Below are 13,287 nucleotides of genomic sequence, written 5' to 3'. Positions count from 1 at the left end.
CACGCTGACACTTGTTGATAGCCCAGCATCGAAATCTGCAGCAATTTGCGGAAGGGTTGCACTTCTGTCACGTTCAACAATTCTCTTCAGTTGTCGTTGGTCCCGTTCAAATTCAAAATGGTTCAAATGGCTCTAAACACTATGGGACTTAACATCTGAGGTCATCAGTCCCCTAGAACTTAGTATGACTTAAACCTAACTAACCTAAGGACATCAGGCACATCCATGCCCGAGGCAGGATTCGAACCTGCGACCGCAGTAGTCACGCGGTTCCGGACTGAAGCGCCTAGAACCGCTCGGTCACAGTGGCCGACCGGAGACAAAAGTCAAACTCAAGTACCAAGGAGAGCTGTCCAAGAAATTCCATATCAGAACGGTTGTGAGACAAGGTGATGTTATTTCACCACAGTTATTTAATCTGGTCCTAGAGAAAGTAATACAACAAATGAAAAAAGAAAACAAAGGGGTGACGCTGAATCGTAGGACAGATTTATTGGGTTATGCAGACGACATAGCAGTTCTTGCAGAATCAGAGAAAGAGATGGCACAAACTGTAGAGGACCTAGCGCAAAATGCAAGTACGATCGGGTTACGGATTAATGCGGAAAAGATTGAGGTAATAGAGGTATCAAGAGACGCACCTAATGACATCACGTTACATGTAGGAATATGGAAAATGCCGTGATAGTGCCAGTATTGTTGTATGGGACAGAAAACCTAAGCACAACAACGATGAAGAAAACTTGTTGCTCTTCGAAAGAAAAATTACGAGAAGCATCTTTGGGCCTGTCCAGGAAGGCAGCTCAAGGAGACGTAGAAAACACCAAGAATTGTATGAGCTGATGAGGCAACCGAAAATCGTTCAAAAACTGAAAGTGCAGAGAATAAGCTTGGCAGGCCACCTCTCGGGTAAAAGCCGTACTTATTGGAAAACCTGATGGTATCCATCCAATCGGAAGATACAGCAAGTGATGGGAGGATGAGCTACATGAAGACCTTTGCCAGCTGGGAGACCTGACAACTAGATCGCAATCTATGGAGGAGCATTGTGAAGTCGGTGCATAATCTACAGGGTCCTTGATCGCCGATTTGATTGATTAATTGATTTTGGTTTGTTAGCATTTCTAATAGCGAATCTTTTTAGATTTGATAATAGCTGAGGAAAAAATTATAAATTTATGCAGTGTAATTTTGCCTTTATCTCCCCTTATAATAGACACTTTTGTCTCAAGCACTATGGAAGGTGCAGTCTTTCCTCACTATCATTTTATTTCGGTCGTGGGAATTATACCATCAGAAAAATGGCGAAGAAATGTTGAGAAATTATTTGGAACCTGCTGCAGAAGAAATATATACTAGCTTCAGAGAAAACCCTTTGGAAACAAATATCACAGTACTTTCAATCTCTTTGGAACCAACACTATTGCATAGGTATGACAGAAGGAAAACCCATACACGGTAAGAAAATTCCTAGAAGTGGATCAACAAGCATCAACAACACCAACAGAAAAAAACGCAACACAAAAAAAACTGTAGAGTAATAAAATTTTGGGAATACATTTGTCTAGGTAACATATTTAAATGATTAACATTACACGGTCACAGGTAACTCTAAGCGTGAGACAAGCCATTGCAAACGTGAAATGCTGATACATCAATAACCGGCGTACCCGCCAGAATGTTGAATGCAGGCATGAAAACGTGCACGCATTGTGTTGTACAGCCGCCAGATGGAGTTTCATGACAGTTGCACTTGGTCGGTCAGTTCAGGGATGCTGTTGTGAATGACATTGGAGTTGACACTGGATGATTTCCCATATGTGTTCGATTGGAGACACATCGGGTGATGGAGGAGGCCAAGGCAACATGCAGACACACTGTAGAGCATGTTGGGTTAAAACAGCGGTATAACGGCGAGCGTTGTCCTATTGGAAAACACACCCTGGTACACTGTTCGTGAATGGCAGCACAATAGGTCGAATCACCTGACTGACGTACAAATTGGCAGTCAGGATGCGCGGGATAGCCGCGACATTGCTCCTGCTGTCATACGAAATTGCATCCCAGACCAGTGTGTCTAGTATACAGAGCCTGGCTGCAAGTCGTCAACTGGCCGCCTTGTAACCAACACATGCCAATCCCTGGCACTGAGGCAGCACCAGCTTTCATCAGAAAACACAACAGACCTCCACCCTGCCTTTCAATGACCTCTCGATTGACACCACTGGAGTTGTAAATGGCGTTGATTTGGGGTCAGTGGAATACACGCTACAGGGCGTCTAGCTCGGAGCTGCCCTTGAAGTAACCGATTTGAAACAGTTCGTTGTGTTACTGTGGCGCCAACTGCTGCTCAAATTGCAGCTGCAGATGCAGTTATGATGCGCCAGGGCCATACGCCGAACACGGTGGTCTTCCCTCTCAGTAGTACCACATGGCTGTAAGGTGCACAGTAGAGATGGGGGATCCGCTCTTGAACTGATTCATAGAGTTGAATCTTTCAAAGGAGTGAACAATCAGTGATTCAGAAAAAAAGAATGGTAGCTCCAAACGTTTCCCACGGCAGAGAGAGAGAGAGAGAGAGAGAGAGAGAGAGAGAGACGGAGCATATCAGCAGCGCCTCTGCTGGTCACAGCACAGTGCACGCCACACAACACAGCCAGCGCCGGCCTCTGCCCTGCTTCTACCTTGGCTGCCTGCATTGTGCAGTGCCCCATTGGATTTTGTGTTTCACATATGCCGTGCCGTCTCTGTGCGTCGTCTGCCGCGTGCAGTGTCTGGCGCAGCTTAACTTCGCATCGCACTCTGTCGGCGATCGTTTCAGTCGCACGTCCTGCCCTCTGGGCAGTTGATGCGAGCAACAGGACAGAGAGCCACCTAGCGGATAACATAGGAACTACTTGCAACAACCTGCTCGCAAGGGAACGGACGATTTGTCTCGGAGCGGGTGAGTTCACCGCTCCCCCCACCCTCGGAACTCGCCCGCTCAACGCTCACCCCACCGTTCTCGACTCAAGCCAGAGCGTTGAGCAAAGTGACTCAGGTGTCACTCTGGTCTCTGCGGTCTTAGCTCACGCAGTAATACAGCTCGCGGCTCGACCTGCTCGACTCGGTGCTTCTGCATCGGAGTTCGTCTCTACTGGATATTGTTCTTCGTAGTAATACCGCTATGTATATTACATTATTATGTTATGTATACATCATTTGTTTTTATTTTATTTTTATTTGTTTAAACTGATCAGATTAGGTTCCAGACGACTCCTCTTACTATAGGATTTTTATTATGGACACTCGAATTTACGCTTTAATTACACGCGAACCGATAAAACGTATCGCAAAATGTGATACACCAATATTTTCCTTGTTTTATTCTGCGTAAGGCTATATGCAGAACTTTCGTTTTACAGTCAAATTTATATTTTTTTTCTTATTCTGGTACGGATTTTGCGATTTTAGGCGTCTTCGGAAGGAAACGTTCACTTTAAAAATATATGGCTTGCGATGTATTTGTATGAGGTTAATGAAATTTTAATACATTATAGCCAAATATATTGTTAATGTAAATCTCAAGTTACAACATTTTCCGATCACCCAAAAAACCACGATAGTGCAAAATAAATCAATAATCAAAAACTTTGTCATATCGTGGGAACTTCAATAAACAATACAAAATTCTTACTCATTATCTGTGTTACTTCAAAATAGGATCAAATAAGATCAAAATACAGGTATAGTACTGGAATAAACCAAGTTTAAAGGGCAATGTGCCTTCCATTTATTTTCTATTGTCAATGAGTGGTGAGTCATGAAAAAGAGCTAATTCATTTCAGGGAGTGAACAGTTCTGATCCGATCTCTGAAAAGAACAGTTTTGCCCATCTCTAGTGCACAGTCTTCGTGCGACCGTACATTATCACGAGCACCGCTGCCCGAAATCATGTACAGGGGCTACATTCCTGCAAGTCTTTCTGCAGTACCGTGGAAGGAACACCCAACTTCTCATAGCTCTTTTAACGACCTCGCTCAAACTCAGTGAAAAAAAAAATGGTTCAAATGGCTCTGAGCACTATGGGACTCAACATCTGAGGTCATCAGTCCCCTAGAACTTAGAACGACTTAAACCTAACTAACCTAAGGACATCACATACATCCATGCCCGAGGCAGGATTCCAACCCGCGACCGTAGCAGCAGCGCGGTTCCGGAATGAAGCGCCTAGAACCGCTCGGCCACACAGGCCGGCAAACTCGGTGAGGTGATGATAATAGCGTCTTTGTCGCCTTAGAGCCATTATTCACTAACCATCTCAGCACGTCCAATCTCAAAGTTAACTAGTGGACGGCCGCTGTGGCCGAGCGGTTCTAGGCGCTTCATTCCGGAACCGCGGTGCTCCTATGGTCGCAGGTTCGAATCCTGCCTCGGGAATGGATTTGTGTGATGTCCTTAGGTTAGTTATGTTTAAGCAGTTCTCAGTCTAAGGGACTGAACACCTCAGATTTTAAGTCCCATAGTCCTTAGAGCCATTTTGTTAACTAGTGCTCACTGCCGTTACAGCGCATATTTAAAGCAAATCTTATTTGCATCCTCATGTGCTGCTACTCTCGCCACTCTTAAGTAACTGGCGTGAAATCTGAATAGACAATATCTTTCAGATGTAGAAACATGACTGCCGGCCAGTGTGGCCTTGTGGTTCTAGGCGCGTCAGTCTGGAACCGCGTGACCGCTACGGTCGCAGGTTCGAATCCTGCCTCGTGCATGGATGTGTGTGATGTCCTTAGGTTGGTTAGGTTTAAGTAGTTCTAAGTTCTAGGGGACTGATGACCAGAGCAGTTAAGTCCCATATTGCTCAGAGCCATTTGAACCATTTTTTTAGAAACACGACTACCAACTTTTGTTAGTGTCACACAGCTCCTTCTTGGTACTGTGATTTTTCCCGTCAACCTACAAGTTATTATTCAATTGTGCTGATGGCTCCAGTCGACTGTAATGGAAATTTCATTGCAATTGAAACAGGATATCCGGGAACAAACAGTGACGGCGGAATTTCCGAAGCTTCATTACTGAACCATAGCCTACAAAAAAGAACTCTCGGAATGCCTGAAACTTGGACCTTACCTCATGACACTACAAGACAGAGATTCCCGTTTTATTTTGTTGCTGGTGAAGCATTTCCTCTCAAGAAAAATCTCATGCGACTATATGGATTTTCAACTACAGACATCCTCGGTCGGAAATCGGTAGAGCGTGCATTCGTCAAGATGAGCGAGTAGTCCCGAATTTTGCACAATGCTGTAACTTGCTAAAAAATCTAGGCAGTGAGCGGCGTCGTAAATGCTGTGTGCGTGCTGCACAACAAATGGTTCAAATGGCTCTGAGCACTATGGGACTTAACATCTGAGGTCATCACTCCCCAATACTTTAGAACTACTTAAACCTAACTAACCCAAGGACATCACACACATCCATGTCCGAAGCAGGATTCGAACCTGCGACCGTAGCAGCAGCGCGGTTCCGGACTGAAGCGCCTAGAACCGCTCGGCCACAGCGGCCGGCTGCTGCACAACTTCATGAGAAACAGAGAAGGGAAAGCATATTCAGTAGGTGAATATGGCTTTGACGAGGATCAAATTGCACAGCGAGTGCAAGTAGCTGGTATCACTGCCGTGGATGAGACCTCGAATGCCCAACAATTACGAAATTATTTAACTCAATATTTCCTGACACCGGACGATTTTTTTTATTTTGGCAATGAAAGTGATGTGTTAGCAATAATGAAAATAGAAACAATTATCGGCTTTGTAAGCGCATGATAGGTTTGTTGTTGCTCTGGTTAAAATGGTTTACATAAAATTTTAAAAAACAGTGTATAAAGAGACAGTGAAAACTGCTGTATATTATCCACGATTTCATATTATCACGATACTACAGAAATAACGAACAACGTAGTTACCACTTGCATCAGTCTCTCTTCCTACAGCTGCCCGTGCCTTTTCCACAGCTAGTTTGTTCCAATACTCTCACAAATCGTGACTGTACAGAAATGGATGTCTCTCCACAGCTTCAGCCAGCTTGGCGGAATTCACTTGGTTCCAATCTGACATAGCTACGAGTAATAACTGCGAAATAACACGAACGCAGTGAGAGTCGCACGACAGATGTGGTTGCGTGGGAGTCACATGCAGGTTGAGTTGCGCACGTGCGTTACAGTTGCGCCTGTGGACGAGGTGCAATACACTACACTGAAGCGTCAAAAGTCGTAGGACAACACCTGATATCGCGTCGGACCTCCGTTCGCCCAGCGTAGCGCAACAACTCGCGTCGCATGGATTCGACAAAAAAATGGCTTCAAATGGCTCTGAGCACTATGGGACTTAACATCTATGGTCATCAGTCCCCTAGAACTTAGAACTACTTAAACCTAACTAACCTAACGACATCGCACAACAACCAGTCATGGATTCAACAAATCGCTGGAAGTTCCCTGCGGAAATATGGAGTCATGATGTCTGTATAGCTCTCCATAATTGGGAAGTGTGCCGGTGCTGAATGTTGTGCACAAACCGACCTCACAAATATTCGATGGGATTCATGTCGGGCGATCTGGATAGCCAAATCATCTGCTCGCATTTTCCAGAATGTTCTTCAAACCAATCGCGAACAACTATGGTCCGGTGACATAGCGCACTGTTTATCCATAAAAATCCCATTGTTGAATGGTCTCGAGATATCCGAACTTAACCATTTCCTGTCAATGATCGGTTCAGTTGGAGCAGAGGGCCCAGTCCGTCCCGTGTAAATGCAGCCCATACCATTATGGGACCACCATCAGCTTGCACAGTGCGTTGTTGACATCTTGGGTCTGTGGATTCATAGTGTCTACGCCTCACTCGAATCTACCATCAGCTCTTACCAGCTGAAATCAGGACTCTTCTGGCCAGGCCACAGTTTTCCAGTCGTCTAGGGTCCAACCTTTATGGTCATGGGCCGAGGAGAGGTGGTGCAGGCGATGTAGTGCTGCTAGCAATGATCGTGTCAGAGGTCTGTTGCCATAGCCCATTAACTGTCAAATGGATTCGTATGTCGTACGTCCCACATGGATCTCTGAGGTTATTTAAGTCAGCGTTTCTTGTCTGTTAGCACTGACAACTCTACGCAAACGCCGCTGCTCTCGGTCGTTAAGCGAAGGCCGTCGGCCACTGCGTTGTCTGTGGTGAGAGGTGATGCCTGAAACTTGGTATTGTCGGCACTCTCGACAATGTAGACCAGGGGATACTGTATTCCCTACCGACTTCCAAAGTGGAATGTCCCGTGCGACTATCTCAAACTACCATCCCTCTTTCAAGGTCCGTTAATTCCCGTAGTGCGGCCATAATCACGTAGAAACCCTTTTCACATGGTTTCTCTGAGTACAAATGACAGCTCAGGCAATGCACTGCCTTTTATATCTTGAGTACGCGATACTACCGCCATCTGTATATCTGCATATCGCTAATCCATGACTTTTGTCACCTCAGGATATAATGGATAAGACTCGCAAGCTACTGCTGTCCGACACTCACGCGACATTTCGTTGCAGTCGCGTTGCGCCAATGGATGAACGGCCTAAACAGATTGAAGTGGACATAAGCTGCAACAGTAGTAGAGAGAAGCTGGGACTAAACAGGACAGATAAATCAGCGTAACTCCATCAGAACAAATTTCGGGAGTGATGACCGCAACCACAACAACAACAACAACAACAACAACAACAACAACAACAACAACAGTTCAGATGGATTATTCCCAGGTACCATACTTACCGTATGAACAAATATAGGTAGACATTCTGTTATGTATGCAAACAGAAACTGCACTCTGCTTAAATACAAATAATACTGCACTCATGCTCAAAAATTAAGGATATGCTGATACACGGTGAAACAACGCTCTGGTGGGCGGTTTGCGGTTTTAAATCACCTCAGGGTATGACCATGCGGTGCATTTGACCTGCTGTCGTCGCACGGTTGCGCTGGCAGCAGTCCACATACGCAGAGGTGTGTTGGTGCATGTCAGAGCACGGTGCAGCGAGTAATGGTACAGACGTATTCAGACGTGCTAATGGTGACTGTGTGTTGAAAATGGCTCAAAGAACACATATTCATAACGTTATGAGGGGTAGAATTCCAGGGCGACTGGAGGCTGGTCAAAAACAGCAGGTTGTAGCATGGACCCTCTGTGTGCTACAAAGCGTCATCTCAAGATTATGGAAACGATTCCAGCAGACAGGAAACGTGTCCAGGCGCTACATTACGGGACATCCACAGTGTACAACACCACAAGAAGACCGATATCTCACCATCAGTGCCCGCAGACGGCCACGGAGTACTGCGGGTAGCCTTGCTCGGGACCTTACCGCAGCCACTGGAACAGTTGTATCGAGACACATAGTTTACAGACGACTGAACAGACACGGTTTATTCGCCTGGAGACCTGCATGGTGAATTCCACTGACTCCTGGTCACAGGAGAGCCCGTAAAGCCTGGTGTCAAGAACACAGTACATGGTCATTGGAACAGTGGCCTCAGGTTATGTTCACGGACGAGTCAAAATATAGTCTGAACAGTGATTCTCGCTGGGTTTTCATCTGGCGTGAACCAGGAACCAGATACCAACCTCTTAATGTCCTTGAAAGGGACCTGTTGGAGGTCGTGGTTTGATGGTGTGGGGTGGGATTATGATTGGTGCACGTACACCCCTGCATGTCTTTGACAGAGGTACTGTAACAGGTCAGGTGTATCAGGACGTCATTTTGCACCGCCTTTTCAGGGGTGCAATGGGTCCCACCTTCCTCCTGACGGATGATAACGCACGGCTCCACTGAGCTGCCATCTCTGGAGGAGTACCTTGAAACAGAAGATATCAGGTGAATGGAGTGGCCCGCCTGTTCTCCAGACCTAAACACCATCGAGCACGGTTGGGATGCTCTCGGTCGACGTATCGCTGCACGTCTTCAAACCCCTACGACACTTCAGGAGCTCCGACAGGCCCTGGTGCAAGAATGACAGGCTATACCCCACCAGCTGCTCGACCACGTGATCCAGAGTATGCCAAACCGTTGTGTGGCCTGTGTACGTGTGCATGGTGATCATATCCCATATTGATGTCGGGGTACATGCGAAGGAAACAGTGGCGTTTTGTAGCACGTGTGTTTCGGGACGGTTTTCTCGACTTATCAGCAATACCGTAGACTTACAGATCTGTGTCGTGTGTGTTCCCTATGTGCCTATGCTATTAGCGCCAGTTTTGTGTAGTCCCACATTGTGTGGCATCACATTGTGCAATTATCCTAAATTTGTGAGCATGAGTATAGTATTGCAAGAACACTGCTAGCTAGCCATTCAAAGCGCAACACCATGACGGTATGCAACAATCACCACGTTAGCATGGAACTTGCTTCGATATGCAAATTATTGTGCCGCAGAACAGTTTTCCGAGCGGATACTAAAAAGAGAGTTTAAGATCTCCTGTGGCAACGCCAGAAGCAGACGACTGCTGTCTTTGAATCGTGTGGATTGTTCTGTGTTATCAATTATGACTGTTCGTGTACCTATTCTGTGAGGCATAATTTGCACACCAGCCCAGCATTTGCCTTAACGAGCGTGGGAAAGATCTAGAGAACAACACACAGGCTGGCTGGCCGGTATGCCAGCTCACCTCCCTGATTTGCAAGATAGCGTGCTGCGCGTTACGCTATATGAGCACTTCCTTCCTATTATACAGCGAGAAACCAAAAAGATGTTTACCTTGAATGGATTTTCTCTTTTTTGCTTTTTCGTGGAATAAATCATGGCGCCCCGATATTACATTGATCAACTAAGGAAGATAACTTGCTGGATGGAAGTATTTCAAGCCCTGGACCAACGGGATGCACCATGGCGCTTGAAAATTGGTAGACTCTATGGGAAGTTTTGAAGGACGGGGCCTGTTCAGGGAACAGCGGTAGAAAGACATCTGTCCGTACTGAAGAGAACAACATCCTCGTTCAAGGAGCGACAGTAACCAGCCCAACCAAGTTCTCGCGCAGACTTTCTCTAGAGACTGACGTTTCTCAAATGTCAGTAGTTAGAATTTTGCACTAAAGTTTAGGAATGAAGCCATACCATTCGCAAATTGTGCAGCAGCTCACAAACACAGAGAATCAAGTACGTGTGAGTGCTGCACCATCTATCTTGGAAATGGCACGCATGGAGTCTGGCATTCTGTTTACGTTTTCTGACGAAGCAACATTCCATATCAGCGGTCGTGTGAACAAGCACAACTGTGTCATCTGGGCGATCGAGCACCCCTTGGGAGTTCGGGAACACATACGCGATTCCCCTAAGGTGAACGTATGGTGCCGGCCGCTGTGGCGGAGCGGTTCTAGGCGCTTCAGTCCGGCACCGCACTGCTGCTACGGTCGCAGGTTCGAATCCTGCCTCGGGAGTGGATGTGTGTGACGTCCTTAGGTTAGGTTTAAGTAGTTCTAAGTCTAGGGGACTGATGACCTCAGATGTTAAGTCCCATAGTGCTCAGAGCCATCTGAACCATCCATCTGAACGTCTGGTGTGCAGTGAGCAAACTTGGAATGATTGGACCGTTCTTTTTTTTGAAGAATAGACCGTCAGGAGAGAGAATTACCTTGCCATGCTCAACATGTTCATGGAGGAGAAAGCGCCACTTGCCATTCTACAGCGAGGGTATTGCCAGCAAGACGGTACTCCTACCCATCACAGTCGTATGGTTCAAGACTACCTTAACGACAGGTTCGGTGAAATTTCGACTGCTAGAGGTTGCCCTCTCGCATGGCCAGCATGTTCGCCTGGCCTGACGCCATGTGATTTTTGCCTTTGGGGCATGGTCAAGGATATTCCAGCAAACTTGGACGACCTGCGGCACTGCATAGTGAGTTCATCGCTTCTATCCCTGCCCCAAACGGTCCAGCAGGCCACAGAGTCAACGATGGACAGAATCTACAAGTGCACCAAGCGAGATGGGAGCCAAATTGGAACCCTGTAACCAAGTACCTGCCTTGTAATTTCACTTGATTAAACATCCATTTAATATTAACATGCCTCACCCTGCACGCGTAAGTAAAATTTCATTATTTGCTACGCTTACTGGTATCCCCAATTTAATGGTCAGTAGCGTCTTTTCCATCAGTGAAGACAGTAAGTACCTCAGTAGATGTGAGAGCACTGGCGTACGGAAGCTGCGAAGCCAGAAGAAACGAGCAAACTAGAATAGCCGTGCACCGAGATAAGCCGGTCACGTGGTGGCCGGTGGTGTCTTCTGCTCTTGGGTTTCCTTCAAGTTCCCTCCTCCACAACATCTTGGTGGCGCCTAGGTGGTCCGCCAGCTCTCTTGGCAGTCGTGGGAAACGCGCGCACTGTCGTCCGCTCTACCTGAAAATAAAAAAGACAGACTCAGAAAAGTCATCCCGCTTAGACCTGTGCTTTGTGGACGAAAGTATGCAGATAGCAGTCAATGCGGAAGTAAAGCAGTAGGGATGGGTCATGAGTCACGCTTGGCTAGCTCCGTCAGTAGAGCAACTCAGCAGAGGCACACATCCCAGATTGTAATCCTGGTCTGGGGCACTGTTTTAATATGCCAAGAAAATTTTCTCATAAACTGTTTTGCGTTTACATCAGCATGGTGTACCGTGTGGCGGATGGATTAATTTCGTATTAAGGAACTGTAACTGAACTTCATGGTCGTAAAACGCACTTTAGGTGCCCTGTTAATTGAATTTTGCCAAGACAACTTACAACTTCTCCATCAGTTTATAAAGCTAAGGCTAGTGCAGGTTCTGAATGTAAACAGTGAGGGAGAAACTCTGTTGTATATTTCATAAACAATTGCTGTAAAGCACTTGATTGCATTATACACGGTGTTACAAAAAGGTACGGCCAAACTTTCAGGAAACATTCCTCACACACAAAGAAAGAAAATATGTTATGTGGACATGTGTCCGGAAACGCTTACTTTCCATGTTTGAGCTCATTTTATTACTTCTCTTCAAATCACATTAATCATGGAATGGAAACACACAGCAACAGAACGTACCAGCGTGACTTCAAACACTTTGTTATAGGAAATGTTCAAAATGTCCTCCGTTAGCGAGGATACATGCATCCACCCTCCGTCGCATGGAATCGCTGATGCAGCCCTGGAGAATGGCGTATTGTATCACAGCCGTCCACAATACGAGCACGAAGAGTCTCTACATTTGGTACCGGGATTGCGTAGACGGGAGCTTTCAAATGCCCCCATAAATGAAAGTCAAGAGGGTTGAGGTCAGGAGAGCGTGGAGGCCATGGAATTGGTCCGCCTCTACCAATCCATCTGTCACCGAATCTGTTGTTGAGAAGCGTACGAACACTTCGACTCAAATGTGCACAGGAGCTCCATCGTGCGTGAACCACATGTTGTATCGTACTTGTAAAGACACATGTTCTAGCAGCACAGGTAGAGTATCCCGTATGAAATCATCATAACGTGCTCCATTGAGCGTAGGTGGAAGAACATGGGGCCCAATCAAGACATCACCAACAATGCCTGCCCAAACGTTCGCAGAAAATCTATGTTGATGACGTGATTGTACAATTCCGTGCGGATTCTCGTCAGCCCACACATCTTGATTGTGAAAATTTACAATCTGATCACGTTGGAATGAAGCCTCATCCGTAAAGAGAACATTTGCACTGAAATGAGGATTGACACATTGTTGGATGAACCATTCGCAGAAGTGTACCCGTGGAGGCCAATCAGCTGCTGATAGTGCCTGCACACGCTGTACATGATACGGAAACAACTGGTTCTCCCGTAGCACTCTCCATACAGTGACGTGGCCAACGTTACCTTGTACAGCAGCAACTTCTCTGACGCTGACATTAGGGTTATCGTCAACTGCACGAAGAATTGCCTCGTCCATTGCAGGTGTCCTGGTCGTTCCAGGTCTTCCCCAGCCGTGAGTCATAGGCTGGAACGTTCTGTGCTCCCTAAGACGCCGATCAATTGCTTCGAACGTCTTCCTGTCGGGACACCTTCGTTCTGGAAATCTGTCTCGATACAAACGTACCGCGCCACGGCTATTGCCCCGTGCTAATCCATACATCAAATGGGCATCTGCCAACTCCGCATTTGTAAACATTGCACTGACTGCAAAACCACGTTCGTGATGAACACTAACCTGTTGATGCTACGTACTGATGTGCTCGATGCTAGTACTGTAGAGCAATGAGTCGCATGTCAACACAAGCACCGAAGTCAACATTA

The 13,287-nt window shown here is 46.4% G+C and overlaps 1 protein-coding gene across 1 annotated transcript in view; it reads right to left on the bottom strand.

Moving 5' to 3' along the window:
- Positions 1-13,287, bottom strand: part of LOC126109466 (aminopeptidase Ey-like) — a 261,112-nt gene that overhangs the window by 235,701 nt on the left and 12,124 nt on the right. The window contains exon 2 of the mRNA XM_049914495.1: positions 11,189-11,414. Coding sequence (XP_049770452.1) covers positions 11,189-11,341 — 153 coding nt within the window. The 5' untranslated portion in view covers positions 11,342-11,414. The remainder of the gene's footprint in view (positions 1-11,188; positions 11,415-13,287) is intronic.

This window comes from Schistocerca cancellata, chromosome 12 (genome assembly GCF_023864275.1).
Source record: "Schistocerca cancellata isolate TAMUIC-IGC-003103 chromosome 12, iqSchCanc2.1, whole genome shotgun sequence".
Classification (NCBI taxonomy): Eukaryota; Metazoa; Arthropoda; class Insecta; order Orthoptera; family Acrididae; genus Schistocerca; species Schistocerca cancellata.
Note: the sequence above shows the minus strand (reverse complement) of the source record. Positions and strands in the feature narration are given on the sequence as shown.